At 44.8% G+C, this 26151-nt stretch overlaps 1 protein-coding gene and 1 long non-coding RNA gene across 8 annotated transcripts in view; one reads left to right on the top strand and one right to left on the bottom strand.

The window, feature by feature from the left end:
- Positions 1-26151, bottom strand: part of LOC146798137 (uncharacterized) — a 271358-nt gene that overhangs the window by 95038 nt on the left and 150169 nt on the right. Inside the window, exon 4 of one of the 5 annotated variants that reach the window (XM_085627935.1) lies at positions 24667-24729. The exons of the other annotated variants lie outside the window; for them this stretch is intronic. Within the exon in view, the coding sequence (XP_085484061.1) occupies positions 24667-24673 (7 nt within the window). The 5' untranslated portion in view covers positions 24674-24729. The remainder of the gene's footprint in view (positions 1-24666; positions 24730-26151) is intronic. 5 annotated transcript variants of the gene reach the window in all.
- The window catches only part of LOC146798138 (uncharacterized), a 155049-nt gene that overhangs the window by 38408 nt on the left and 90490 nt on the right, over positions 1-26151 (top strand). The gene's annotated exons all lie outside the window — the stretch shown is intronic.

Genomic DNA, 26151 nt, shown 5'->3' with positions numbered 1-26151 from the left:
TATTATTGCGTACAGTCATAATGAGTATCTTCATAATTGGAGTCGGAATTGATTCAGGGATTCTAAAGGTTGCACAGTGAAGCACAAGTTACTTTGGGAACAGGTGGCGAAGCTGAAAGAATGCTTCGCATGGGCTCATGTCATTCATACATTGAGTCATCAACGTGTTTGCGTTCACTTTGCAGGGAATTCACTGGCTGATGAAGCTGCAAAGGCGACGGTTCGAACTGCTGCTTTTGCTGCAATCATTTGTTTGAGTACAAGAATAGACAGAGACATCATGGTGGCCGTCAATGCTGCGCGCAATGACACACACCTGCGAAAAGGCTTTCTACTCAAGTACTCCTACAAGGTAGATGCACAAAACACACGGTATGTTAGATTCCAGAAGTGGGGGACAGAGTAATACCAAACAGTGATCACAGACTAGGATTGATTCTGACACATGAGGGTCTGGCTTCTGCACATGCAGTAGGTGCTGCTACAATTTCACTATTGCAGCAATGCTATTGGTGGCAGGGTCTTAACAAATAGACCAAGGACTTTTTCCTGAGATGCAACTTCTGTCAGTAGATGAAGGGGTCCACCATGGCACGTCCACCTCAGACACCTCTTTTGATTTCTAACAAACCCTTGGCTTGTGTTTATTTGGACCATTGCGGCCCCCTATCATCTGACAAGGCTTACAAGTATATCTTGGTGGCAGTGGATTCCTGCTCCTGATTCCTGTGGGTATGGCCTCAGCGATCGACTGATGGCTGGACTGTTATAAAGGATCTGTAAGTCTTTATCGGGACATATGCAGTTGGCACACTACATTTTGATCAGGTCCGGCATTAAGCTCTCTGGCTTGCAAAGAGGGCATGGGAAGTTTTGGTCTGACCCTGCATTTCTTTTGTCTCCAAACCATTTGGAGAGAAACTCGATTGTGGAGAGGAAAAACCGTGACTTAAAGCAGTCTTTTACAGCAAGGGTATTAAGCTTGGGTTGCAGTTGGGTCCATTACCTTTATGGGGTCCAGAGGGCTTTGAACAATATGCCAAGAAAATCCCTAAATGGTCGGACTCCTTATGAAATCCTGATTTTGGGTTAAGACGTGGGTTCCAGATCTCGATAATACCAGCACATTGGCGGTGGAAACACCATTAGACATAAACAAATGTTTGGGTATTTTGCAGGAATTTAATGATTTTTTGAGTTTAACAAAGCAACGTCCAAGTACACCACACTGCCACTGGAGAAGGGAAAGTTGTTCTGGCAAGGACCGGCTTGATCCCGAAGGTTGGGGAAAATTGTGGACAAGATAGAATTTGTGCCATCTTACAGAGTGCCTGTGTCTGTCCTGGCTATTGAAGGTACATGACCAGTACTTCTCCCGCCACTGAGACAAACTGTTTGTCTCTGTTGATCTGATCAAACCACACTATGTGGCCAATTCTCATCACTAAGCCGCATGGACTCCTGGTTAGATACCAATCTCCTTTCACTGCCATACAGGAGGATCCAATGGAAGCTTTAATTACAAATGAAGCCTGCTGTCTTCAACAGGAGACAACGATAAACAACAATGAAGTATGTCTTCTACGTGTTTCGAAAACAACGACAACTGGGCAGTCAACAAGTAGAGAAACACAGATTTCAATTCGGAATCCTGAAAGGACCATGGTCTGTGTCAATGTACCACAGATCGAGTCTTCATCTAATTCGAACTAACTTGCTGAGTTGCCCAAGATAGACTGGATGGCTTCTGGATACTTTATTGACTTTGATGACTTTTCCGCTGATGCATCAGAAGCACCCTCATCACCCCTTACCTTTGAACTGAAGGTGTGTGTCTTCTATCTTTGGCTGAGAAGAAAATACGTTGTTTCTCCATGTTTACACCTTTGGATTACACTTGCATTACTTTTCCTAGTCCTTTGGATTTGTTTTATGACTGTGTTCTTCTTTTTCAATTAGCCAATTGGTTCTGAAGCCACACACATCATCACACCTTGAGCAAAGAAACTTGTCCCTGGTGAACATTTCAGCTTTTTCAGTTCTGGATGGGATTGTATGACACAAGGTATCGTTTGATGTGTATTGTCCAACTGAACTATTGCAAATTTCTTCTTTGTTTAACGTTTCCCTGAATGACATTATCAGATCATCATGAAGTCTTTTACCAATTGTAAAACAAAGAACATTGTATATCTTTTATTATGTTTTTGCAGATTAGGCTATGTAGGGGAAACATCTTGGTCTTTAGCCACACGCCTTACAGAACACTGATCGGTTATTCGCACTAGAAAAACTGCTGCGCCCCTTGTAAAGCATTTCCTTGATTTAGGACATAAACCTGAAGAGATTGATTGGCTTATACTGGAAAAAATCAATCATAAACCAGGTTGTGATCCAGAAGCCATAAGAAAAAGTAGAGAAGTATACTGGATTTTTGCTTTAGATAATTTTTACCGTGGCTTAAATCAAGATATTCCATGGGAACAAGCCATTTGTTTCAATGCTGATTAACATGGCTTGGATCCTATAGAATTTATTCACCTTTACCAGCTGTATGACAGAGATATTGGTTCCATAGTACAGGGCTCTATACCATCCTACCATATATCAGGTAATTAACATTGTCGCATCTGTGTTGCTGCTAGTATCAAGTCCTTTGTGATGCTCCAGTCGCAGTTTGTGCAGCCACTATTTCTTCTGCACAATTACTTTTTCGAATATTCTTTTTATGGAGATCCCCCTGGTTTATATCACGTAGCTGCGGTTTATCATGGGTCCCTTTTCATTAATAAGATTATTTGGCGTATATTAACTTCCTATCTCATTTTCCGCTTTAATAACATTGGACAGGCTGCAGTCATTATTTCCTTCAGATCCACGTTACTTACAATTTCATCCCTCAAATAATTTTGGATTGTGACCCTCTTAGATATAACTGTGCCACTGCTGTTTTGTATATTTTTTAATTAATAAGATCATTTGGAGTACATGAGCCATTTATCTTAGTTCCACCAATAGCAACATCGGTAAGGGTACATCGTGCCTTTATCCTTTCTTTAATGGACGCCGTTTTCGCTACACTTCTCTTTAACAAGCATCAGAGCATGTTATATGTCACATGACCGCAACCATCTTTTTTTATAATAGTTTATCCTTTCCACGCACTCCTTAACTCAGACAGCGTTGGGCTGCTGACTCGTTGGTTGCATTGAGACGCTATCATTGGTAAGTTATTAGTCCAAGTACTTTTTTCCTGTTTGTTCAGGTAGATATTTGGGAGAAAATATAGTGCGTTCATTCTTAGTTTCAAAATCTAAAAGAATCCTTACATAAAACTAATAGGGACTGTAAGAAAATTAGGGAGTGTAGAAGGGATTATCAGCATGCCCTGAAACTACGTAAAAGGGAACTTAAAGATAAGGCCTGGGCTGACTTACAAGAGGCTAGTAAAAAACAAGGACAGTACCGCCTTTTGGCGGGTTGTGAAATCCCCCTTTCTTGAAACCAACAAGAACACAAGTATAGATATTGCCATTGAGGAAGGACTTTGGGTGGAGCACTATTCTAGTATTTACAGACTGGCTGAGGAAGTGGAGGGCGTGGATTTAAACCCCCACTTTACAGGCCCTAACGCCTCCGATAAATTTTCCCATAGCCCTTTACCCTGGAGGAAGTACTCCACGCAATAAATGTCAGCAAGGGAGGTAAGGCACCAGGACCAGACAGAGTACCCATAGATCTCTTCAAGTCTAACACAAGTGCTTGCAACTTGCTGTGAAACTGGCCTCATTAAAACTTGGACAGAATCCACAGTGGTCCCTATCTTTAAAAAAGGCGATAAGCAGAATCCAGCCTGCTATCGCCCTATTTCATTGCTTGATTCTCTGGCTAAAGTGGGAGGGCGGATAGTACTCAATCGGTTGCAATCATGGGCAGAGGCCAACAATGTTTTATCCGACCTGCAGTTTGGGTTTAGAGAGGGTCTGGGCACATTAGAACAAGGCCTCAACCTTAACATTTTTTTTGTTTTTGTTTTTTTTATTAGAAACCGTTAGCACACAATAAAAGACATACAAGGGCCTACAACCACCAGGGCCGGCCGCTATAGAGCCCGTGGGCCCGCAGTGTAACGCCATACATTCAAATGAACCAGCGGCAAAGCACCCGGCAGTCCGTAAGCACCTATAACAGTCCATGGCCATAGGCCAGGAGCGGTTTAAGACAACGGTTTCATTTTTTATTAAACATAAAACACACTCAAGGCAATGAGAGTCCGAGATAGCAGCGTGCTCTTCCCAGGACGGGGAACAACATACAGCGTCCAAAGCGATTCTGGTCCAGAAGCGGTGAAGGGGGGCAATGGGAAAACAAAGCATGGAACACACATCACACACTCCCGCAGAATGCGCGGCTAGGGGGTCAAAGCAATATCGAGCTCTAATGGCAAAGGCGGGGTGCAGATACGGCCTCGATATAAATTCCACGGACCCCATACCCTACTCCATTTCCCTGGCTTACCTCTCGCCACATACACCGTCTTTTCCCTAAACATACACCAGTCCATATTCTCCTTCCATACATCAACCGTGGGTGGCCTCGGGGAGCCCCATAGCTGTGCAATGTTACGCTTAGCCACCATATACCCCAAGGTCACCCACTGCGTCTGTGCCGCATTGCAATCATTCGGTTCCCAGACATTCAGCAAACACCTCCTAGCCTCTGGCAACAGGGCCACGTGCGTGACCCCCTCCAGTACGGTATGGATATCGTTCCAGAATCGCACAATCTCCGGACATTCCCACAATATATGAAGGAACGTGCCCGGCAGGCCACATCCACGCTTACACAATCCATCCATCGAATAACCCATACGCAGCAAACCGGGCCCTGTGACATACACTCTATGGAGGATCTTCAGCTGTACAAACCGGAGGCGGGCCGGGATCGCCACCTCCTTCGGGGAGGCCACCGCCGACACCCAGTCCTCATCATCCAGCTCTAAGCCATCGCCTGTCCATGCCTCCCTCAGACGGAGCAGCAATTCCGCGCGATCGTTGATGAGTTTCTTGTAAATCAGAGAAATAGTGCTGTCGGGCACATAGCCATCCAACACTCTATCCTCCAGTGGGGAATACTCGGGGATGGCAGCAGCGTCCGGAAAGACCGAACACAGCGCGTGGTGGACTTGAGCATATCGGAAGTACTCTCTATCATTCAATTTATATTCCTTTTTAAGCATTTCAAACGTTTTGAAAGCTCCCTTCACCCAAAGATCACCCACCTTACATATACCAATCATGTCCCATTTCTCAAAGCCTTTCGATCTCTACAAACAGCCCAACCGCCCAGAGGCATACAGCGGCGTCACCCGAGTCAAGCGATCCCTCCACCCCATCGCAGCATTCGCCGCGTGCCACACACGCACCGCCACCCGCGTGGGTCCCGTCAGCCGCGTGTCCGGGGTCACCGAGTACAGCGCCCTATTATAATCCCCACCCGGGAGCAGGAATTTATCCATCTCGAACGCCGGGTTTAAGGCAGGACCATATATCCCGTGGTTCACAGCCGCCAACTGAGACGCCCAATAGTATCGTTTGATATCAGGGAGTGCAACCCCCCCATCGTACCAAGGAAGCGTTAACTTGGCGAGAGCAATCAGCGGCCGCCCATCCCAAAACAGTTGACGCTGAAGACCCTCAACCTCCCGGAAATAGCGGGCCGGCACGACATCCAGCGTATTTTGCAAAGCGTACAAAAAGCGAGGCAGCGACATCATTTTAAACAATGCCGCCCGTCCAAGCGGTGAAAGCGGAAGTCGTCGCCATCTTGCGACGTCGGCCTTCAGTCGCTGGAGGGGAGGGAGAAGGTTTCGCTCATAGCGGACCGCGGGATCCAGTGAGATAAAGATTCCCAAATATTTGAACCCCAGGGTAGCAACCTGTACAGGGCAGTCTTGCGGCAGGAGGTGGGCGTCCCCGGAGAGGACGTAGACGCACGATTTGGCCCAGTTGATAACCAGGCCGGAGTTGCGGCCAAAGGAAGTCAACACGTCCACCAATACCATTAGTGATTGTCGGGGGGAAGTGAGATATAGAAGGATGTCGTCTGCGTAAAGGGAGACACGGTCTTCGAACTCCGGCGTCCATCTAATGCCTCGCAACGACGGCTCCCAACGCAACCAGGCGGCGAGAGGCTCCAAAGAAAGCGCAAAGAGAAGGGGTGATAGCGGACATCCCTGTCGCGTACCCCTCCCCAGTGCGAAGGGAGCCGACACCCTACCATTCACCACCACCTGAGCCAGTGGGTCAGTGTATAGCAATTTTACCCAACCAATAAACTCAGGGCCGAATCCAAATTTCGCCAAAACAGCCCAAATATATGGCCACTCCAAAGTGTCGAACGCCATAGTAGCATCTAAAGATGCCAAGATGGCCGGCTCCCGTATAAACTCGGCTCTAGCCAGCACACCGTGCAACCGCCTCAAATTTAGGGCGGTATTCCGATGGGGTATAAAACAGGACTGATCCTGATGAATCAAGTCGCCCGCGACCCGAACCAGTTGGTTAGCCAACACCTTAGCCAGAATTTTGGGTTCTGCGTTCAACAGCGAAATGGGCCTATAGGAGGCGCAGCGGTCTCGCGGCTTCCCATCTTTGTGTATCACCACTATGGTGGCGAGGCGTTGGTCAGGGGGAAGGAAGCCCGCCGCACGTGCCGCCGAAAACATGTCACGAAGATACGGCGCTATCTTATCAGGACGTAACTTATATAGTTCAATGGGAAGACCATTAGGACCCACCGCCTTACCAGACGCGATCGAGCGAATGGCCAAAGCAATCTCATCTGACGACAACTTTGCCTCCATCAATGTTGCATCCGCCTCCGATAAGGTTGGCAGTGCGATGTCTCTAAGCAACAGATGAGAATCCTCCTCCGAACGCACGGAAACCGGAGAGTATACCCCGCGGAAGTGATCCACGAAGCAGTCAACAATCTCCACAGGGTCAGTCACACGCACTCCATCCATTCTCTCCACAACGGGCACCACCCTGCTCGCTCTCTCCTTCTTATCCAACCAAGCAATCAACTTTCCGGCCTTATCCCCCACGTCATACAGACGCCCTTGCTGCTCTCTATACATCCCTTTAGCAGCTTCCGTGACTAGCGCTCTATAATCTGACTGTTTGAGGCTGAGAACATGCAATTTCTCATCAGTAACTCCACGCTCCAAGTCATCCTCCATTTCAGCTATTTCAGCCTCCAGGCGAACCACCTCAGCTCTCTCGCACCTCTTAGTATGGGAGATAAGGGACAAGGCCTGCCCCCTGACCACCACTTTATAAGCCTCCCATAGGGAGACGGCCGACGACACCGACCCCACATTATCAGTGAAGTAGTGGTCAGTGGACTTGACCAACTCCGCGCGGATCTTAGGGTTACGAAGATACCAGGGGCCAATAGGTGCCACTCTTCCCTCTGTGCCAGGGTCAACCCTCAATTGCAACCATATAGGGGAATGGTCAGAAATACCTCTGGCTACATGACGCACCTCCCCAATCATCCCCGCTTGGGTCGCCGGCATGAGCAAATAGTCGAGTCTCGAGAGACTCCCGTGGGCCCCCGAGTGAAAGGTATACTGCGCTTGTCCCGGGTGCATCATTCTCCAGCAATCTACCAGTCCCAAAGTGTCCAAAAAACTCCCCAACCAGGCCTGAGCCCTAGGGAGATCCCTGGGGGGGCGACGGTCCTCCAATCCAGAGACCACGGCATTAAAGTCTCCACCCAACACCAAAACCCCCCCAGGGAGCCCCAGGACCAAACGCCCCAAGTCAGCAAATGTAGTCGTCTGCAACCCCGGGGGCACATACACAGCCACCAGTGAAATGGTCCTGCCCTCCCATCTCCCCACCAGCGCCACATATCGCCCCCTATCATCGTGAAGCACCTCGTCCACTGCCAATGGGAGGGAGGTCCTAACCAAGATGCCCACTCCCCTAGAGCCAGAAGTGAAACCAGAGTGAGCGGCAAGGCGATAGCCCCTCCTATTTAGGGCCTGGAAGGAGTTCCCAACCAAATGTGTCTCCTGCAGGAAAACGATGTCGGGCGAGAGCCGCTTCAAGAGCTGTAACACCACCCCGCGCTTGATCCTGTCCCCCAGACCATTCACATTCCACGAAAGGATTCGCAATCCCCTATCCCCCATCCCACTCCCGCACATGATACCCACATCCCGGAGAGCACAACCCGGAGAAATCAGCAAACAACTTCACATTGCCCTGCGAAACGAAAAAACAACAACCATCCCCAACAACCCCCCTCCCCCACAGACCCAAAACCACAACTCCCCCCTCCCTGCACCCCTGCTTGAGCCCGAACAGCCCCCCCAACTTGCAGCGTGCCTGTCGCCCTAACATATACCACAAAAGAACCCCAGAAGGAGGAAAGGACCCCAAAAAGCTCCCCACAACCCCCAAACATTTGAAGGGCATGATGTGCCGGATTAGAGTGTAATTGAGCCAAGGTGCAATAGATAGTCAATCTAGTCCATCGCCAGGAACCAAGTTCTAGTCCTGCTCCACCACATCCCGTCCGCTCTCATCCGCCCGATCGTCTCGATCCTGTCCCCGCGGTAGGGCATCCAACCAGTCACCAACCGCCTCCGGTCGGTCGAAAAAGTGGGAACGACCCTGGAACTCAACCCGCAACCTCGCCGGGAATAGCATCGCGTATTTCAGCTCCATGTCCCTCAGGCGCCGCTTGACACCCAAAAATCCCAGCCGCTGTTTCTGGACCGCTTGCGTGAAGTCCGGATAAAAGCTAACATTGGAGTTCTCAAACTTCAGCGGCCCAGCCACCCGCGACGCCTGAAGGATAGCATCTCTATCCCGAAAGTTAAAAAGTCGGGCAATTATAGGCCGCGGGGGAGCACTCACTTTGGGCGCACCACCCGGAATCCTGTGGGCCCGCTCCACCGCAAAGAACTTGCTCAATCCCTTGGGCGCGAGACGGTTGATCACCAGATCCTCCACAAAAAGATCAGCAGCAGATTCCTCCGATCTTTCCGGCACTCCGACGATACGGACATTGTTCCGTCTAGCCCTGCTTTCCGAATCCTCAAGTCGACGATCAGTCTGGTCACTGGCAAGCCGCAACCTACGGACCTCCGTCTGCAGGGCGGCCACGTCCACAGTTAGGCTCGACGCCGCTTGTGACAAGGAGTCGACCCGCTCGTTGGTTTTGGACAGCTCCGTCCTGACCAAATTCACATCGATCAGTACCGTGTCCAACTTATGTGCCAGGGTATCAAATCGCTGACCCACAGTAGCCTTCATCTCCTCAACCTTAATATTTTAATTGGCAAATATACAAGGTCAAGAAAGGGGAAACTATTTTTGGCATATGTAGATCTCACGGCCACTTTCAACTGTGTTATCCATGAGAAGTTATGGTACATTTTAGTAAGCTTGGGAGTGGAGGAACCGCTAATCCAATTTTTGAGGCAGCTGTACACTAATGCGACTGCCAGGGTCCGGCATGGGCTCAAGGGTGAGTGTTCGGCATCCTTTAAGGTGGAGAGGGGGGTTAGGCAGGGCTGCGTTTTGGCCTCCTTTTTTTTCACACTATACACTAATGGGTTAGAACAGGTGATGGTATAAAAGTATTGTGATCTACCACAAATAGCCAGCAGACACCTGCCTGCCCTCCTCCACGCGGACACTGCCGTAATAATGGCTCGCACACTGTTGGGACTACAATGAAACCATGACATATATAACGAGTTAATGAAAAATCTGGGCCTGAGAGTGAATACCAATAAAACTTTTATAATGAGTTGCGGGAAAGGTAGTACAAAGACTAGATATATCTACATCAATAGAAAAAAGGTAGAAACTACCACCACATACCCCTACTTAGGAAATCTATTTGATTCCAAGGGATCCTGATGCCAGGCTATTAAAATGAGAAACATGAATTTTATGAGAGCAACTTCAGCCTTGGTCAACTTTTCTAAATAAATTGGGCAAAAAACCTCTGACTGAGTTGCTCCATATTTATAGAGCAAAATGTGTCAGTACAGCTATATATGGCGCTGGGATTTGGGGCTATTGCAATGTAAATTTAATCCAAAAGACTGAGAATGCATTTTTTAGATTTTTGTTGGCAGTCCCACGCAGTACCTCATTGTTATAATCTTCCTTCTCTCCAATGTTACTACTTGGTACATTCCTTTCTTCCCCTTTGGACTGTCCCCCTTAGAGTTCACTGTAGAATGTTGGTGGACTCTGGCATCGAGGAGAGTGGACGGCCAAAAAAACGAGTGCTGAACTTACCTTATTCTTGAGAGATTTCTTGTTTACAACACTGGCGACGATCCTCTGTGCAGGGGGCAGATTTGGACATTTCCCCTTTGTGTTCCCTCTCCAGTTCATCTAGCGACTGAGCACAGAGTGACTATTTTTCAGGTCTGTCACTTTCAGTCCTGTGTCAAGTGTTCCTCGCTGACTGAGGCTTGACACCTGTTTCTCTTCATATCACCGGAAGTGCTGGATTCCTTATACTACAATCAGGGTGGCTAGCCCTACCCGCTCGACAGTATCCTCATTCCTTCAAGAATGGATGCCCGACCAGATGCACAGCGGCAGAAATCACAGTGAGTGGACCGGAGTGTGCAGACTGAAATCTCCACGTCACGGGGCGTCAGTGGAGCCTCAGTGCTTCATCGGGAAGCGTGACTATTCGAGCGACCTGTGAGACAAGGGGGTCAGCCCGGTCAGCAGTCCGGTCTGTCAGACCATTTCCAGCTCGTCGTGGGGTGGTGTTGTAGCCAGCTTGTTCCCTGAAGCAGGAATTCCTCACGTTTTGCGTCCTGCGAGAGCGTAGGACCAGCTGTCCTTGATCAGCCCTAGATCAGAATCGGGCGCCCCACCAATTAGTGAACTTCGTTGTTGCTTCTCTACATCGGAGCCTGTCCCAGGAGCGAAGGACTGGAATCGCTGCCTCCTGACGTGTGCACTGGGGACTTCTGTTCTCCTCGTCGGATTCCTCACAGACACTATCCCTGACGTGCGGTTCAGTTTCCCTGTCACATTCATGCTGTAATGTGTTTCTGTTCAGGGCATGCCCAGTTTTGTGTACATTTCTTTCTGCCTCAGCGGTGTCAGTGCAGGGTTTTATATAACGCTGTTGTGGGGAACGTGCTGCAAGTTCCCTGTCACACTATCTAGGAATCTTGTTTTATGTTTCCTAGAGGTACTCTTCCTAGTGACAGGACCTACAGTTTGTATCCTTTCTGTACATCGATCTCCTGATCACATCCGGTCTATTCCCTGATCCATCACCGGCACGGTAAGACCTTAACTAAATTTGTTCCTCGCTAAGACCTCCATGCACAGCAGCCCCGTGGTTTTCACTCTTTTCTATTATCCTTCCTGTGGGGTATTTTGCACTGTGTTCTGGGAGGGACAGGATTTGTGCACCTCATGGAATTCTTTTTTTTTTTTTGCGTTGTTCAACTGGTTATCAATTAGGTGGCACTGTTCTACCTCGTTAACTTTTCCATCAACGTGTTTTATGAAATTGTATGATCCATTATTTACCTTCCCTTTTTCCCTTTTTGCGGGGAGGGTGCTATCTGCCTTCATCGGTTCTGCCTAGGGAAGTAGTTAAATTAACCCTGCTTGCCCGTGTTCTCCATTATGATGGCTGCCGCAAGCATGAGGAAACCCCCGGCCTTCCTAAATGAAATTGGCAAACCTGAAATAAGTTGGAAAGAATGGGTCAAATTGTTTGAGTCCTACATAATTGCTATTGGGGGAGAACGGTTCACTGCGTTGCAAGCAACATATTCTCCTTCACAATTTGAGTGTATATGGGCACAAAATAAACAAGACGTTGCCAGAGAATGAAGCTGGGGAACAAGCAGAAGGGGTAGATGTGTTTGCAAATACTATGCCTAAATTGGAAACACATTTTGGGGATAGAATAAATGTCGTTTTAGAGCTTTACAAGTTCTTCACACGGTCACAAGGGAAACAAGAGACAGTAACAAATGATATTGCAGCCCTTAGAGGGAAAACTACAAGCAAAAATCCCAACCTTAGAGAAGCTGTTGCCATTGCCCAGTCAGTGGAGCCAACAGCTAAATGCATCAAAGAGATGAAGCCCCCTACTGAGCTGATAGCCAAGGTTCAGGAAGCCGAAGAGATAAGTGAAGTCTGTAAAGTAAAAGGGAATGAAAAAGTGCAAAACAGAGCAAGTTACAGAAAAGAAGTTCAAGTGCTTTAGGTGTGGCAGCAGCAATCATTTAGCCAACTATATACAATGCCCAGCCAAAAGTGTCACATGTAAAAATTGTAACATGAGAGGGCATTTCGCTAGAGTGTGCAGAGAGAGGGGCCCACAGAACTAGTTTGAGAACAAAGAATGCTCAGTTAAAGAAGTTGTCTGCCATTCCCAATGAGACGAAATATGTGTTCCTATTCAAAGATGAGGATGAGAGTGTCAATGTGATCTACCCTAAATGTAAATCTGTCTCCATGTTTGTTGACTCGTGTTCCCCCTATACGTTATTGAACCATAATGTTTTTCAATGCATGCAAACCAAGGGGTATACAAGGGGGACGCTTGTTTAACAGAACCATACCCCTACTGGGGATGAAAGAGATGCAGATAGAATTCGAAGGAAGGTGTACTAGGGGGCAAGGTTTACATAGTAGAGACAGGATCTAATCTATTGGGGTGGCAACACGAAAAAGAACTGGGTATAATTCTTGACCCCAACAACCAGGACCAGGTGCTCCTTACGGAAGATGCCCCATCAAGCAGTAAATTATGTGAGGAGTTCCCCAAGCTATTTGAGGGTAGGTTAGGCCTTCTCCACGACTTCCAACATAGGATAAAACTCAAGGCCAATGCGAAACCTGTTGTGCACAAAGTGTGTCCTGTGCCACAGCTTATGAGAGAACCATTGGAGAAGGAACTTGATCGATTGAGTAACATGGACATCATACAACCCATTTACACATCGGAATGGTTGGCACCCATTGTGATCGCTTCCAAGGCTAATGGAGAAGGAATCTGCCTATGTGTAGACTTGAGGAGTTTGAACAAAAACATTTGGGTTGAAAGGTATCCGTTACCCAACATAAACTAAATGCTCAGTACCATGAGTCAAGCAAAATACTTCAGTGTCATCGATCTCTCATGGCTTATCACCAGGTAGATCTACACCCCAAATCAAGGCCCCTCACCGCATTTATAACCCCACATGGTGCATGCATGTTCAAGAGGATGCCGTTCGGCCTAGCATCGGCCGCTGCGGTTTTTCAGAAGATCATGCACCAAATTCTTAAAGATGTGGACCACACTATGTGTTTTCAGGACTATATCCTAGTCTACGGGGGTACCGCTGAAGCTCACGACCACATCTTGAGAACAGTCTTCAAGAGGTTGATGGATGCGGGGTTGACAGTACAAGAATCCAAATGTCGAATAAGAGCGACATCAGTGGACTACCTAGGACATTCCATTTCTGGATAGGGTTTCCGTCCCAAGAACAGCCTTCTGAGTGCAGTGAGAGATGCCCCATATCCGAAGAACAAGGAAGAGTTAAAGTCCCTGTTAGGGCTACTGGAATACATGTCAAAGTACATTAAAAACTTTGCTGCAAAGTGCGACCTTCTATGAGAACTAGTAAACAAAAAACTGGAATTTGTATGGCAGGATCAACACAAGTGTATGGTAGATGCACTCAAGGAAGAGATCGTGAATTCACCTGCTCTTGGTACATTTGATCCCAGGAGGAAGACCATCCTCACTACTGACGCGTCCAACAAAGGGCTAGGAGCAACACTGTCCCAGAAGGATGGGAAAGAAGAGAAACTCATTGCTTTCGCGTCACGTCGTCTGTCTAAGGCCGAAACCAACTATTCAGTGATTGAAAAGGAGGCCTTGGCGTGCTTCTGGGCTGTGAAGCATTTCAAGTTTTTCCAGTGGGGAACCAAATTCGCGATTTGCACTGACCATAAACCACTAACCTACATATTCACTGTGAAAGGAATGGAAAATAGTTCACCCCATAGAAGTAAATGTATTCTAGGACTATAAAACTTCTGCTTCAAAGTTGAATATGTCCCAGGCGCGGCCAATAAAATAGCTAATTTCCTATCAAGAGCACCATTGCAATCAGAACCTCAAGAGGAAGTACTGGATACTCCCATCATGGTATTGACGGACCCGGCTCTCACTGAAGAAGAATGGAGGAAAGGCATGGAAGAAGACAGAAGTATGTGCAAGCTCAAAGAGTTGATGGTCCAAGGGTGGCCCAACAAACGTAGTGAAGTTGGAGAAGAACTAACAGAGTTCTGGGAAGTCAGGTACAAATTGAGCACCATAAGAGACAAAGTTTACCACCAGAACAAAATTGTACCCCCAACAGGCCTAAGAAAAAGAATTGTGGAGTTAGCACACAAGGGCCACCTGGGACGCAGTTTGACGAAGAACAGAGTTCAAGAGAATTTCTGGTTCCCCAAGATGGATACCATAGTGGAACAGCAAGTTAAAGACTGCATCATTTGTGCCAGGAGCGACAAGTCAAGGACTACACAAAGAGCTCCTTTGTCTCCTTTAGAAGTTCCACCCAAACCATGGAGTAAGCTGGCAATGGACATAATATGACCCAAGGAAAACCTGGGAACCCACAAAAAATACAAGTTGGTCTTAGCAGACTACACATCCCACTGGGTTGCGCAAAGATTTGTACATAGCACAAACACAAACAGTCTTAGATTTTCTCAAGGACATGTTCGCTAGGGAAGGGATACCATCCACCCTAGTCACCGACAACGGTGTACAATTCACATCCCAAATGATGAGAGACTTTTTAACTGACTGGAACATTAAACATGAGAGGACAGCCCTGTATTGCCCCAAGGCAAATGGCCTGGTCGAGTGGACATAAAGACTCATTAAAGAACACATCCAATTAGCCATAGTGAATGGCCATGACATCGAAGCGTCCTTGCGTGACTGCCTATGGGCATACCCGACCTCACCCAGTCCCATATCAGGGGTTTCCCCGTTTGTCACGCACAGAAGAAGGGAACCCAGCACCAAACTAAATCCCAATTGGTTGAGTGGGGGAAGGGTTGTGGGTTTTGACACCAGGGAGGTTGCTAGTAAGGTTGAGCGCCACTAGACCAAGTACAAGAACTGGTACCACAACAAACACGGAGTCACAAGACTGGAGTGGAAGGTGGGAAACATGGTACAGCTTAAGAGATGTGTACTAGATGTTCACAGTCAAAGAAAATGGTACCCTCAATGTCGGGTGTCCAAGACCTTTAACAATGTTGTATAGCTTGAAAATGGTTCGTTTTGGAGTTGCGACAAGATTGTCAAATATAACTGTGTTTTGTTAGATAAGTAAGGGAGGTGTGTTATAATCTTCCTTCCCTCCAATGTTACTACTTGGTACATTCCTTTCACCCCTCCTTTCTTCCCCTTTGGACTGTCCCTCTTAGAATTCACTGTAGAATGTTGGTGGACTCTGGCATTGAGGAGAGTGGATGGCCAAATAAACGAGTGCTGAACTTACCTTATTCTTGAGAGATTTTTTGTTTACAACACTCGTCTATATTTGCCACACAGAATTGGGAGTCTGTGTATAACTGATATAATAAAAGCACAACCGGTCCTCCTTTGGCATAGGATCTGGTCTACAGCCAATACAGTATTTAACCGTGAAACCTTAACAGACAGTCTCAAATTTGATCATGTATTAGAAATACGATGGTTGAAATACATAAAAGATTTCATGAGTGACTTGGGGCAACCGGGCTACTACGACAATCCCCCCTCTATGTGCTCCATCTCCAGAAAAACTTTCAAAAAATCGTGTATGGCTCATCTGGAGGCACTTAGATTTGCTGGGGAGGCCTCACAGTCAACGGTACTCTCATCAAATGCTGCTAAGTACTCCTGGTATCCAGTTATATTTAACTCACATACCAAGTGGGTACGACAGACTAGTTTTGACCCGTTTTAGACTGAGAACTTTTCACCGCCTGGTCAGCTTCCCAACAACAAACGATTGGTCTAAAACGTTGTGTAAATGTCCGTGTGATGAGGTCTCTCAGCAATCCACAATGCATGTTGTTCTTTTTTGTAAATTTTACCAGGAAACAAGGAGGCGATGGATCATATCTATTTTAAGATTATGGGGCTTGAAGAAATGTCGTCCATCGTTTATCGCATTGCAGAGTTTGGAAAATGACTGTGTTACAAGAGAGATAGCTCTGTTCTTAAAAAGCATCATCAAACGTAGAAAAAGTATTGAGAATTTTATCTATATATCGTAAAATGATTTAATGCAGTATTAATTGATTTTAGTTTTTAATATTACGACAAAATAATACATTTGTATTTATTAAACTTTGTATGCTTGTATGATTTTTATGAAACAAAAATCGAATAAAGTTTGATTTGATTTGCTTCAAAATCACTTTGTTTAATTAACATATCAGGCGGATTCGTCTTTATCTGGCTTACCGACTGCCCAATACTGAGAGAGTGTGTCCTCGTTCGATTCTTGTATCGCCTTTCCTTCCTTTTCAATTATACTCAGGAGTAGGATCAACATGTGTCGCCTTTTTTTTTCTTTCCTTTTTTTGTTTTTTTTGTTTCCTTTGACTATTCGGATTTCCTTCCTCTGTGTAAGTGCAAACCACTTAGGAGTCATCCCATACAGTTGCATGGTATTATTAGACTCATTCTACCACCTGACATTTGGACTACTCGTTATCCCATCTGGAGGTTTGAGGTACATACTCTTAGTGTGTCTTTCCAGAATTTATCAGAAAGTAAGCGGGTCCTAGAATCATTGTAGTCTTTATGTACCATTTTCTATCTAGATATATCTTGCCTTTTCTAAATTTTGTCTCAGATGATTTCCTCCTTCATTCCTTGTATTTTGTGTCCGAGACTCCTGAATCTTTTGGGTATTTATTCATTCATTCATTTTCTCCTTGTCACTTAGACTTACTTACGCTGGGTGCTTTGGATGCATTTTTTTGCACGAAGGAAAGTTTCCTTTTGTTGATGCATGGTATGAACTTTCACAGGTTGTGTCACTGCTGCACCTTATTGGGTCTTTGTATTATATTTTTACTCACTCTTTCATTTCCCTTAGGGAGATTATTTCATCACTTTGAGGTTTTCATGGAGCTCTTGGTAACAGGGATTCTATGCATTATCGATTACAGATGCGAAGAAATTAAATAAATCCAAATTATCATTTTAGTTAGTGATACCGAGTTGAAGGAACTATATGTACATATACATTTTTGTATACGCAGGTATTAAGAGATAGTATGCTGTGGCTTTTCCTGATGAAGGCACTTCTTGTGCCGAAATGCGTGTAGACACACTCAGGTTCCTAGCCACAGACTGCTGACTGAAACGAATGGCTCTTGGATCCATCCATTGTATGTCATGTATATATTTTTGTCTTTAGTTTACAGAATGCTTGAATTAATGTTGATATGACTGGTGTAAGTATGTGGACTCATTTATATTTAATATTTATTGTACTACTTCATTAAAAATAGAATTTTTGTACTCGCTTAGGTCTTGTTCCTTCAGATTTAATTCTGAACTATTGTCATTTTTGGATTATATTTTGAGTTGCCTTAGGTCTTTGCATTTATATAATCACCACTAGTACCATTTCTGATGAATGGGACATTGATACAGTACATAAAATTATAGAAGATCTGGAACATTCCATGTGTCGTCTTCCAATGAGTTATATGATGGTTTTGATGAGATATTCTGTTTTCAACATTACGGTCATCATTTTCTACACAAGGCTAGTGCACCTCAAAGTATTTAACTTTACACAACGTGAACATTGCCCTACACCACCAAGGGGTAGTACAAAAGCATTCTCATAGAAGGTTGACTATTTTTCTGGTTATGAAACGTCTAACCCAGACTCATTTTATTATGGCTTGCACGGTCAAATGCATAAAAAAATATGTTAACTGACAACGAGCTGATTTACTCTGCTTCTTTCCTTTCCCAGCTCTGTTTACAAGGTTTAGACTTTGAGAGGTACAGTAGATGTTACATCTATCTGGGGGGACTAAAGATTGGCAGGTTCAGGGAACTGAGACTTTATTTAGGGCCTGTTTTATACTATAACAAATGATATTCCTGAACAAAACTCTGCAACAGATAACGTACCTTGGCTTTGCCAAGATCAGAGATTTGAACTCACTACAGTTTCCTGCTCTTACACGATTTGACAACTGGCAGCAGTTAACACCATATGATGAAAGCACTATTGATAACATGTTGCATAAGAGTAAGCATAACTCACCAGATCCCAATTGAAAGGGATGGTTAGTCTGTCCGCTAGACACTAACAAATTAGAGAATAGATTCATAGGTAACATCAAAAAGATTTACAGCCAATAGGCCTGACATGTGATATGTGCAGAGTGAACATTTGAAGGTGGTGATAACTTACAGTGTTGGGAAGTTGTGCTTTGATTGGCTAAAAACCTCAACACTGTCTCAGGTGCAAAAGCACTTGTCCCTTCTATCTGATGATCTGGACTTACGAGAATTTTTAGTGGGTTCTCGGGAACCACGTCAAAAGCGCTTCTCTTATGTTGTCTAAAATGAAATATGGAAAATATCTCAATAAGAGGCTGCTGAAAGATCGCATGAGGTTGACAGGGTCAACGTAGAACAGGCTCTTGCAGTAGTGGACAACGGTATGACTACCCTATTGTGTAGAATGTATTCTTTAGGTAAAATTGTCTCATTCACAATAGATGTGCTTCAGCAAGGGCAATCCCAGTTGGGTAAATTCTATTGTTAAGCTGGACATTACAGACACTATGTTCTGGTCACGTGTTGTGGCGACACAAATATCACAAAAATGTTTTCACAATACCATCTTTCAGAACAACAAATAGCTATGGCACGAAAGGATGCTAAATATACTGTGTTACATACTGAAAGACTGGAGTAATTACCTTTTATGTTGCTGGCATAACATCCTTGGATTGGATAATGGGTACATTACACTACCAATCTCGACTTTCCACTTTCAGTACTGTCTATAACACCATCAAGTGGGCAGATATGAAGCATTCGGTGAAGGGTACGTACGTGAGCAATGGGAGCTTCCTTTCACATTCTGGTGTCGGAATAAGGATACTGAAGTTTTTCTCAGCGGCTCTGACTGCGAGAATATTTTAAGTGGGTCCCTAGTATGCAAGGGTGTCTTGTTGCACTGTGTATACAATGCATCTTTGGCAAGCTTGTCCTGCTACCTAAAAGGGTCTCCGGTGGCTATGATACGTCCGACATTCAGAATGCTCTTGAATGGGAGTTACCTGATGTTGAACAGTCAAGGTTGCTGCAGGATGAAACCAGGGGTTGCTTATGTGGTGACCATATCTTCCATTGTTATATTATATACAGACGTCCTGTTTCTGCCTGCCCATGTAGTTAGGGAGTATACGCTATCGCCTTCAATTATTATTACAAAAGTGCATTTTGATGCCCTGAGGAAACTGAAAGCCTTATTATTTCAAAAAGATGTGGCCTTAACTTTAGCCAAGGAGATATTTGATCTGCAGGTTGTGCATTCCTCTTTGGAAATACAGGCGCTTCTCCGTACCAACTTCCCACAACATTTTGGGGAGCTGGTCCATCGTATGTTTAACATGTCTAGTATGACAGGAATTGTAGGGTTTTTAGGAGCATTGGCTCTGGGTTGGTCAGCACCTTCCAGACAGTGTTTGGAATTATTCCATCATTTAGCCACTCTGTCCTCATGAGCATCTTTGGAGGTCTTCGCTGGTCATGCTCCTAGTTGCTGGGATATTGTGTTTAATATTATTTCTTGGCAATGGATGCTCCAGTTCAAGATCAAATGGAGCAGGCCCTGCCTCATGTCCTGTTGTGGCGTGAACGCATGGTGCATTTCTTTGGCACGCCTTTGCTTTGAGAACTGGATGAGCATTGGTTCCTGTCTTTTTGGCCTGTATGATTTCATTGCGTGGAGCCAGTGTTCCACTGTCTCTTGTGCACTTAAGAGTGTGCTCTGGACTTGTGCTTGGGGATGCAATTGGTTGAACCTTCAGACATACATGTATTAATGGATCTGCTGACGGCCCGTATGTGCAGCTGTCCCTTTTGGATTCCTTTGCTCCTGGCAGCATTCTATGAGCTTCCCAGGGTTGCCTTCACATCTGGTGGTTTGGAGCGAGGTTCTGCTTCAATGGAACATTGAGTGGCAGACTTCCCTCCCTCAGCAGCTGCTGTGGGGGTTGGATGGGAACATACTTGCTTCATCAATTTGCTTTGAGGTGCCTCTCTAAGATCATTGTCTGTGGACGCTGGGAACAGCAATGTTTTGTCTACCACTCAGAACATGTAAACATTTTGCTTTCCATGTGGTGGGAACATTTGATTCGGCCTGTTTCTAACTTCCAAATTTGTTTTAAATTATTTCCTTACATTTGAATGTTTTTACATTTTTAACAGCTATCGGCTTTCTTTATGCTTTAGGCCCCTAAATTTGCATGAGTGCCTTTTAAAACAATGTTATCTTTTTATTGTATAAATGTTAGTATTTTCCTTTATATATGCTGATGCACCTTTAATAAAGGGATTTGTTTGCTTTGGATAGCTTCTTAGCTGACCTATGTATGAGGAGTGGGTGTCGTGCCAGAGTTCGGGCTGGTAGGAAATAGTGCCATTTACATATACACAGGTCTTTCATAAAGTTGCCTTCACTTTGTCACATTGCCTTTTGACACAGATTTGCATTTATTTGGCAGTGTGTGCGGCTGGTATTTGGCTGGCAGTATGTGTGGACTGGTGGTGTGTAGTAGTAGTGGTGGCTGGCTGACTGGCAGTGTGTGTGTGAAATGACTTGCTGCTGGTAACTAGACAGATGCCACCAACCAAACACCAGTACACGCACACTCCGCCAGCCACCAGATGCTATGATTGGTTTTCAGACCTTTGGGCGTTTAAAATTGATGGGCCCTTGAATGGCACTGTTTGTTGATATGAGTGTTGTAATGTGATGGGTTTGCAGTTGACTGTGGGAACGGTTTTGTGTGGGAGGCATGAAAGGTGCCTGTAAAGCGGTTGGTGCCTTGTTATGGCTTAGTTTTCTCAATTTTAATTTATTGTATTAACGGCGATTTTCACATTTTTATTTTCATGAAATTTTTTGGTAATATAATGTACATTTTGAACTTCTCTCTTCCCCTTGTGCCAAATACAGTGTGTTTGCTTGAGTAGGAGATGATTGTGCAGTAAAATTTGTCTTTTCTGACTTTCACTGCCAGGGTTTATATTATCTCTTGGGAAAACCTACGAACCCTAGATATTTTTGTAAACGACCCATCCGAGGATTCCAGGGTGGAGTGTCTTGCGTGGATCACACAACGTTTTCTTTCCCAGAACTCCTTGCAAACCTCAAAATTGGCTTAAAAGTTACATTTTTGTCATATTTCTGTGAAAGGTCTAGAACCTGCAGGTGCCACAAATTTCCTAACACCCAGTGTACCTACATGTCTCACGATAAAAATGAAATGGTACCTCACCTGTGTTGGTGACCACATCACCCACAACAGGAAGGAGTCCAGAACACAATGTGGCAGAATCAAAAAACAGAGATAGCTGTTTTTTGGCTTCAGCTTGGCAGCCACCCAGGCAAACCTACCAAACCTAGACATTTCTGAAAACTAGACACCCGGGGACGTTTTCTTACTCACAATGCCCACAAAACTTTCAACCTTGCCTAAAATTGCAGATTTTCCTTAAATGTCTGTGGCTTAAAGTACCAGAAGCAGCAGGAATCCACAAAAATCCTACCACTCAGCGTTCCCCCACTTGTCACGATACAAATGCTGCCCCACTTGTGAGGCTAAGCCTATTTTTTTGCCTGTTAGGAACTGATCAAACCAGGGTCAATGGGAGTCCTTATGAGGGTAGTCCCATTGACGCTGGTTTGATCCATGCCTTTCGCTGGGACTAGGCCCTGCCACAGAATTGGCGGAACGCTGGGTGATTGGAGAAATTGAAGAAAAATGTGCAATTTTAGCCAGAGTTTGAGGTTGGAACGGCATTGTAAGAAACCTCTGTGAGCTCCATGTGAGGCACTCCCCCTGAACTCCTCTAGTTGTCTAGTTTTCAAAAATATATTGGTTTGGTAACTTTTTCTAGGTGGCTGGCGAGCCCTGGCCCAAAAACCGCAGTTACCTGCATTGCCTAATCAGGGTGTTTTTGTGACAAGAAATGTTGATGTCTTCACATTGTGTTTTGGGCCCTTTTCTGTTGTGGGTGCCAAGCCCACCTGCACAAGCGAGATATTGTTTTTATTGGGAGACTTGTTGGGATGCTGGGTGGTAGGAAATATCTGGCTCCCCGCAGATTCCTGAGGTTTTCCTCTCAGAAATGTGAGGAAAATGTGTGTTTTTAATCAAAATGCGAGGTTTACAAAGGCTACTGGGTAAGAAAACCAGATGAGATTCATATGTCACCCCATACTGGATATCCCTAGGTGTCTAGTTTCCAAACTGTATAAGTTTGCTAGGTTTCCGTAGGTGCCAGCTGAGCTGGGCCCTAAATCCCACAGCTACCGACATTGCAAAAAAAGGGTCAATTTTCAGAGGGAACATGTGATGTGTCTATGTTGCATTTTGGGCCCTTTGTTGTCGCAGGCAGTAGGCCTGCCCACAAAAGTGAGGTACCATTTTTATCGTCAGACTTGGGGGGGGAATGCTGTTTGGTAGGACATTCTTTGCCCCTCCACAGATTCCAGAAGTGTTCATCACAGAATTGGGGGAAAAACATGTGTTTTTAGTCAATGTTTGAGGTTTGCAAAGGCGCCTGCGTAAGAAAAGCTGCTGACAGCCACGCAAGTCAGCCTACCCTAGATTCTTCTATGTGTCAAATTTTCCGTAAATGTACAGGTTTGCTAGGTTTTCCTAGGTGCCGACTGAGCTACTGCCCAAAATCCCACATCTGTCCACATTGCAAAAAAAGGGGTCAGTTTTCAGTGGAAGAATTGATGTGTCTATATTGCATTTTGGGCACTTTCCTGTCACGGGCACTAGGCCTACCCACACAAGTGTGGTACCATTTTCATCGGGAGATTAGTAGAACATTTGTTATTACCCATTGTAATTATCTGCATTTGTGGCTTCCAAATGTAAACTAGTGTGTAAGAAAGAGGACGTTAATGAAAAATGCCCTCAGAATCACATGCTAGTATGGGTACTCAAAAATTCAAAGATGTACAAATAACCACTGCTCCTAAATGCCATATCTAGTGTTCTTTCAAAAAATACATATGTTTCCTAGATACCCGTTTTCCCCTCTTTATATTTGACCACACAACTTGCTCTATACTTGGTACACAATGAAAAACCATTGTAAGGTGCAGCTCAGTTGTTGGCTCTGGTTACCTCAGGTTCTTGGAAACCCTGCCAACAGTATACATCTCCGCAACCAGAAGGGTCAAGTGGACGTAATGGTATATTGAATTTGTAAATTGGCCATCATGACAAGAAGTCACAGGTGAAAACATTATCATAAATGGAAGTGTTTTCTTACTCATTTTCAAGATTTTTTTTATTTGGGGAATAGACTATCAGAGATTTACACAAACGACCCCTTGTTGAATTCAGAATTGTATATGCTTATCAGAAATCAATAGCGTTCTGGAATCACCCATGCGTTTAATGCCAGTTTCCACCAAACACTAGAAGTAGGTTAAGAACACAAAAATTTGAAAAATAGAGCTACATCTTTGAAAAAATGCCAAAAATGTGGAAAAAATTGGATTTGATTCAGCTTTGCAGATTCCTGAAACCTGGGTAGATAGTGACTTTAGCACAGCAAACCTTTCTTTTTTTTTAAATTATCTTGATTAAGCATTTTGTAATAGCAACAAACAAAAATCGCCCCAAGATTAGGGCTCAACGAATTGCACAGCAAACCTTCCTTAATGTAATTTTTAATGAAAAAAAAATACTTTTTTGCGTAGCCATTTTGTTTTCTATTTTTCCCAAATCTCCCCCCCCCCCCCCCCCCCCAAAAAAGAAAATGTACCTATGTTTTGGCTATTTCCTCTGTTCCCCCCCAGGGAAATCCACAAACCCTGTGTAATTTAGCATGGATACCTTATGTGTAGAAAAAGTTACGGAGGCCTAGGTTCGAACAACCGCAAATTTCCCAAAAAGTGCTTAGCATTCTGAGGAGGAAAAGGCCTAGAAGGAAAAGGGTTAAATGAATGTAAACTTTGGGAAGGAAACCTGACCAAGGAGGCACAATACCAAGGTGAAGAAACTGTGTTGAGGTGTGCTTTGAGTCATACCATGAGCCGTTGTTTAGGATGCTATGCTGCCCTTTCCATGTTTTAGATTATTATTTTGATTAATTGTTTTAATGTCTTTTTTTTTCATATGTACATTAGGTTGTTTTGATTGTAAACGTTTTCCAGAACGATTGGTTGTTGTAAAGAACATCTATAATGAACAAGCATTTCACAGCAACAATTATTTTTAATAGCAAAGGGTAAGCCTGTGAATCCTTAGGAGTAATAGAGAAAATAATTTGCTTCCTACTTACTGGCCATTGCAGGGTAAATGTTCTTGCCTTTGAGGAAACAAGCTGTGCTGGCGCACACTTTGGCTATTGAGGGAAAAAGAGTGTTTTTTAAGAATGTGCAGAATGTGCAGGATGGGCAGCTAGGACAAGAAGAAATAGCAGTAGGGTACTCGAAGCCTAAGATTTGACCATCATGGATGAGCATTATATCCTATACCACCAAATCGATAAGCCGTTGATACAAAATTGATGTTACACTCTAAATGAATAACCATAGTAAAATGCATATTATTTCATTGGACGTGAATAAAGAGGCAGGCACTCTTAGCACATACAGTCCTACTTCAAAAAAACTACCTGACATTATCAAGGAAGTGGGACAATTTTGCAGTTCTTTTTGGAGAGGATGTAGCCTAACGGTTAGAGCGGTCGACCTCGAAGCTGGGGAACTGGGTTCGAGTCTCGGCAACGACGCTCAGCATCCTGTGATTCTGGGCGAATCACTTAATCTCTCCGTGCCTAACAAAAAGGAATGTGTCCGTCTGTAAGCAAACTGGTGCTTATGTAAAGCGCTCTGATACCGGATATCTTTGGGTCAAGTTTGCGCTATATAAAACCAAAAAATATATACACACACACATATATATATATATATATATATTACCTACTGGCGGTCGCCAGTAGGTAGTTATAGTTAGGACCACGTTTCCATAGGAAATCCGCAACATTCTATTTTGAATAACTTTTGCGCCGGTCGACGAATCCTCGTGAATTTTTCAAAATAGGTGGGGCGCTACGCTCCGCTCCTACCCTCAAAGTCTCGGGGGGATTCGTCAAGCGGGGGCTGAGATAAAAGGGGGGTCCCAAAACGCGTTTTTTCCATGCATTTTTCCATAGGACCTTTAGACACAGCTACAGCCCGAACGGCTGAACAGAATTACTTGAAATTTGGCAGAGAGGTAGTCCTCAGGTCAAGGAAGTGCCTTTTGTTGGTTTGGTGTAAATCTGTTCAGTAGATTCTGAGAAAATAGCCTTTAAATCAATATATATATCTGAGCCAGCTTACGGTGCGCTTACGGTGCGCTTACCGTACGCGTACGGTGGCGTGCGCGAGCGCGATTCTGATTGGCTCTTAGATCTTAGTAAACATTCGAATCGGCCGAAACCAGGAAGCGGCGGCCGCCGTTTTCTCTCTCGCACTCAGAGTGGGGCAGCATAAATGAAGCCCAAAAATGTGTAAAGGGGCAGTATATTGAGATAATAATCACCCAGCAGTGATATACGGGCCCCCAAACAACCCCCAAAGGCAAAAAAAATTTTTTTTTTTTCCCGAAAAATCGCCGATTACGCTTACCGTATGCGTACGGTAAAAATTAAAAAAAAAAAAAAAAGAAATTATCCACACTTTCCACACCCCATGTGCAAATGGTGCCCTAAGGGCTCCATTTGTGCATGGCATATCAAATAAATGAAAATAATAAACAAAACATTTCACAACGATGCGCA

The sequence above is a fragment of the Triturus cristatus genome, chromosome 9 (genome assembly GCF_964204655.1).
Source record: "Triturus cristatus chromosome 9, aTriCri1.1, whole genome shotgun sequence".
Lineage (NCBI taxonomy): Eukaryota > Metazoa > Chordata > Amphibia > Caudata > Salamandridae > Triturus > Triturus cristatus.
Note: the sequence above shows the minus strand (reverse complement) of the source record. Positions and strands in the feature narration are given on the sequence as shown.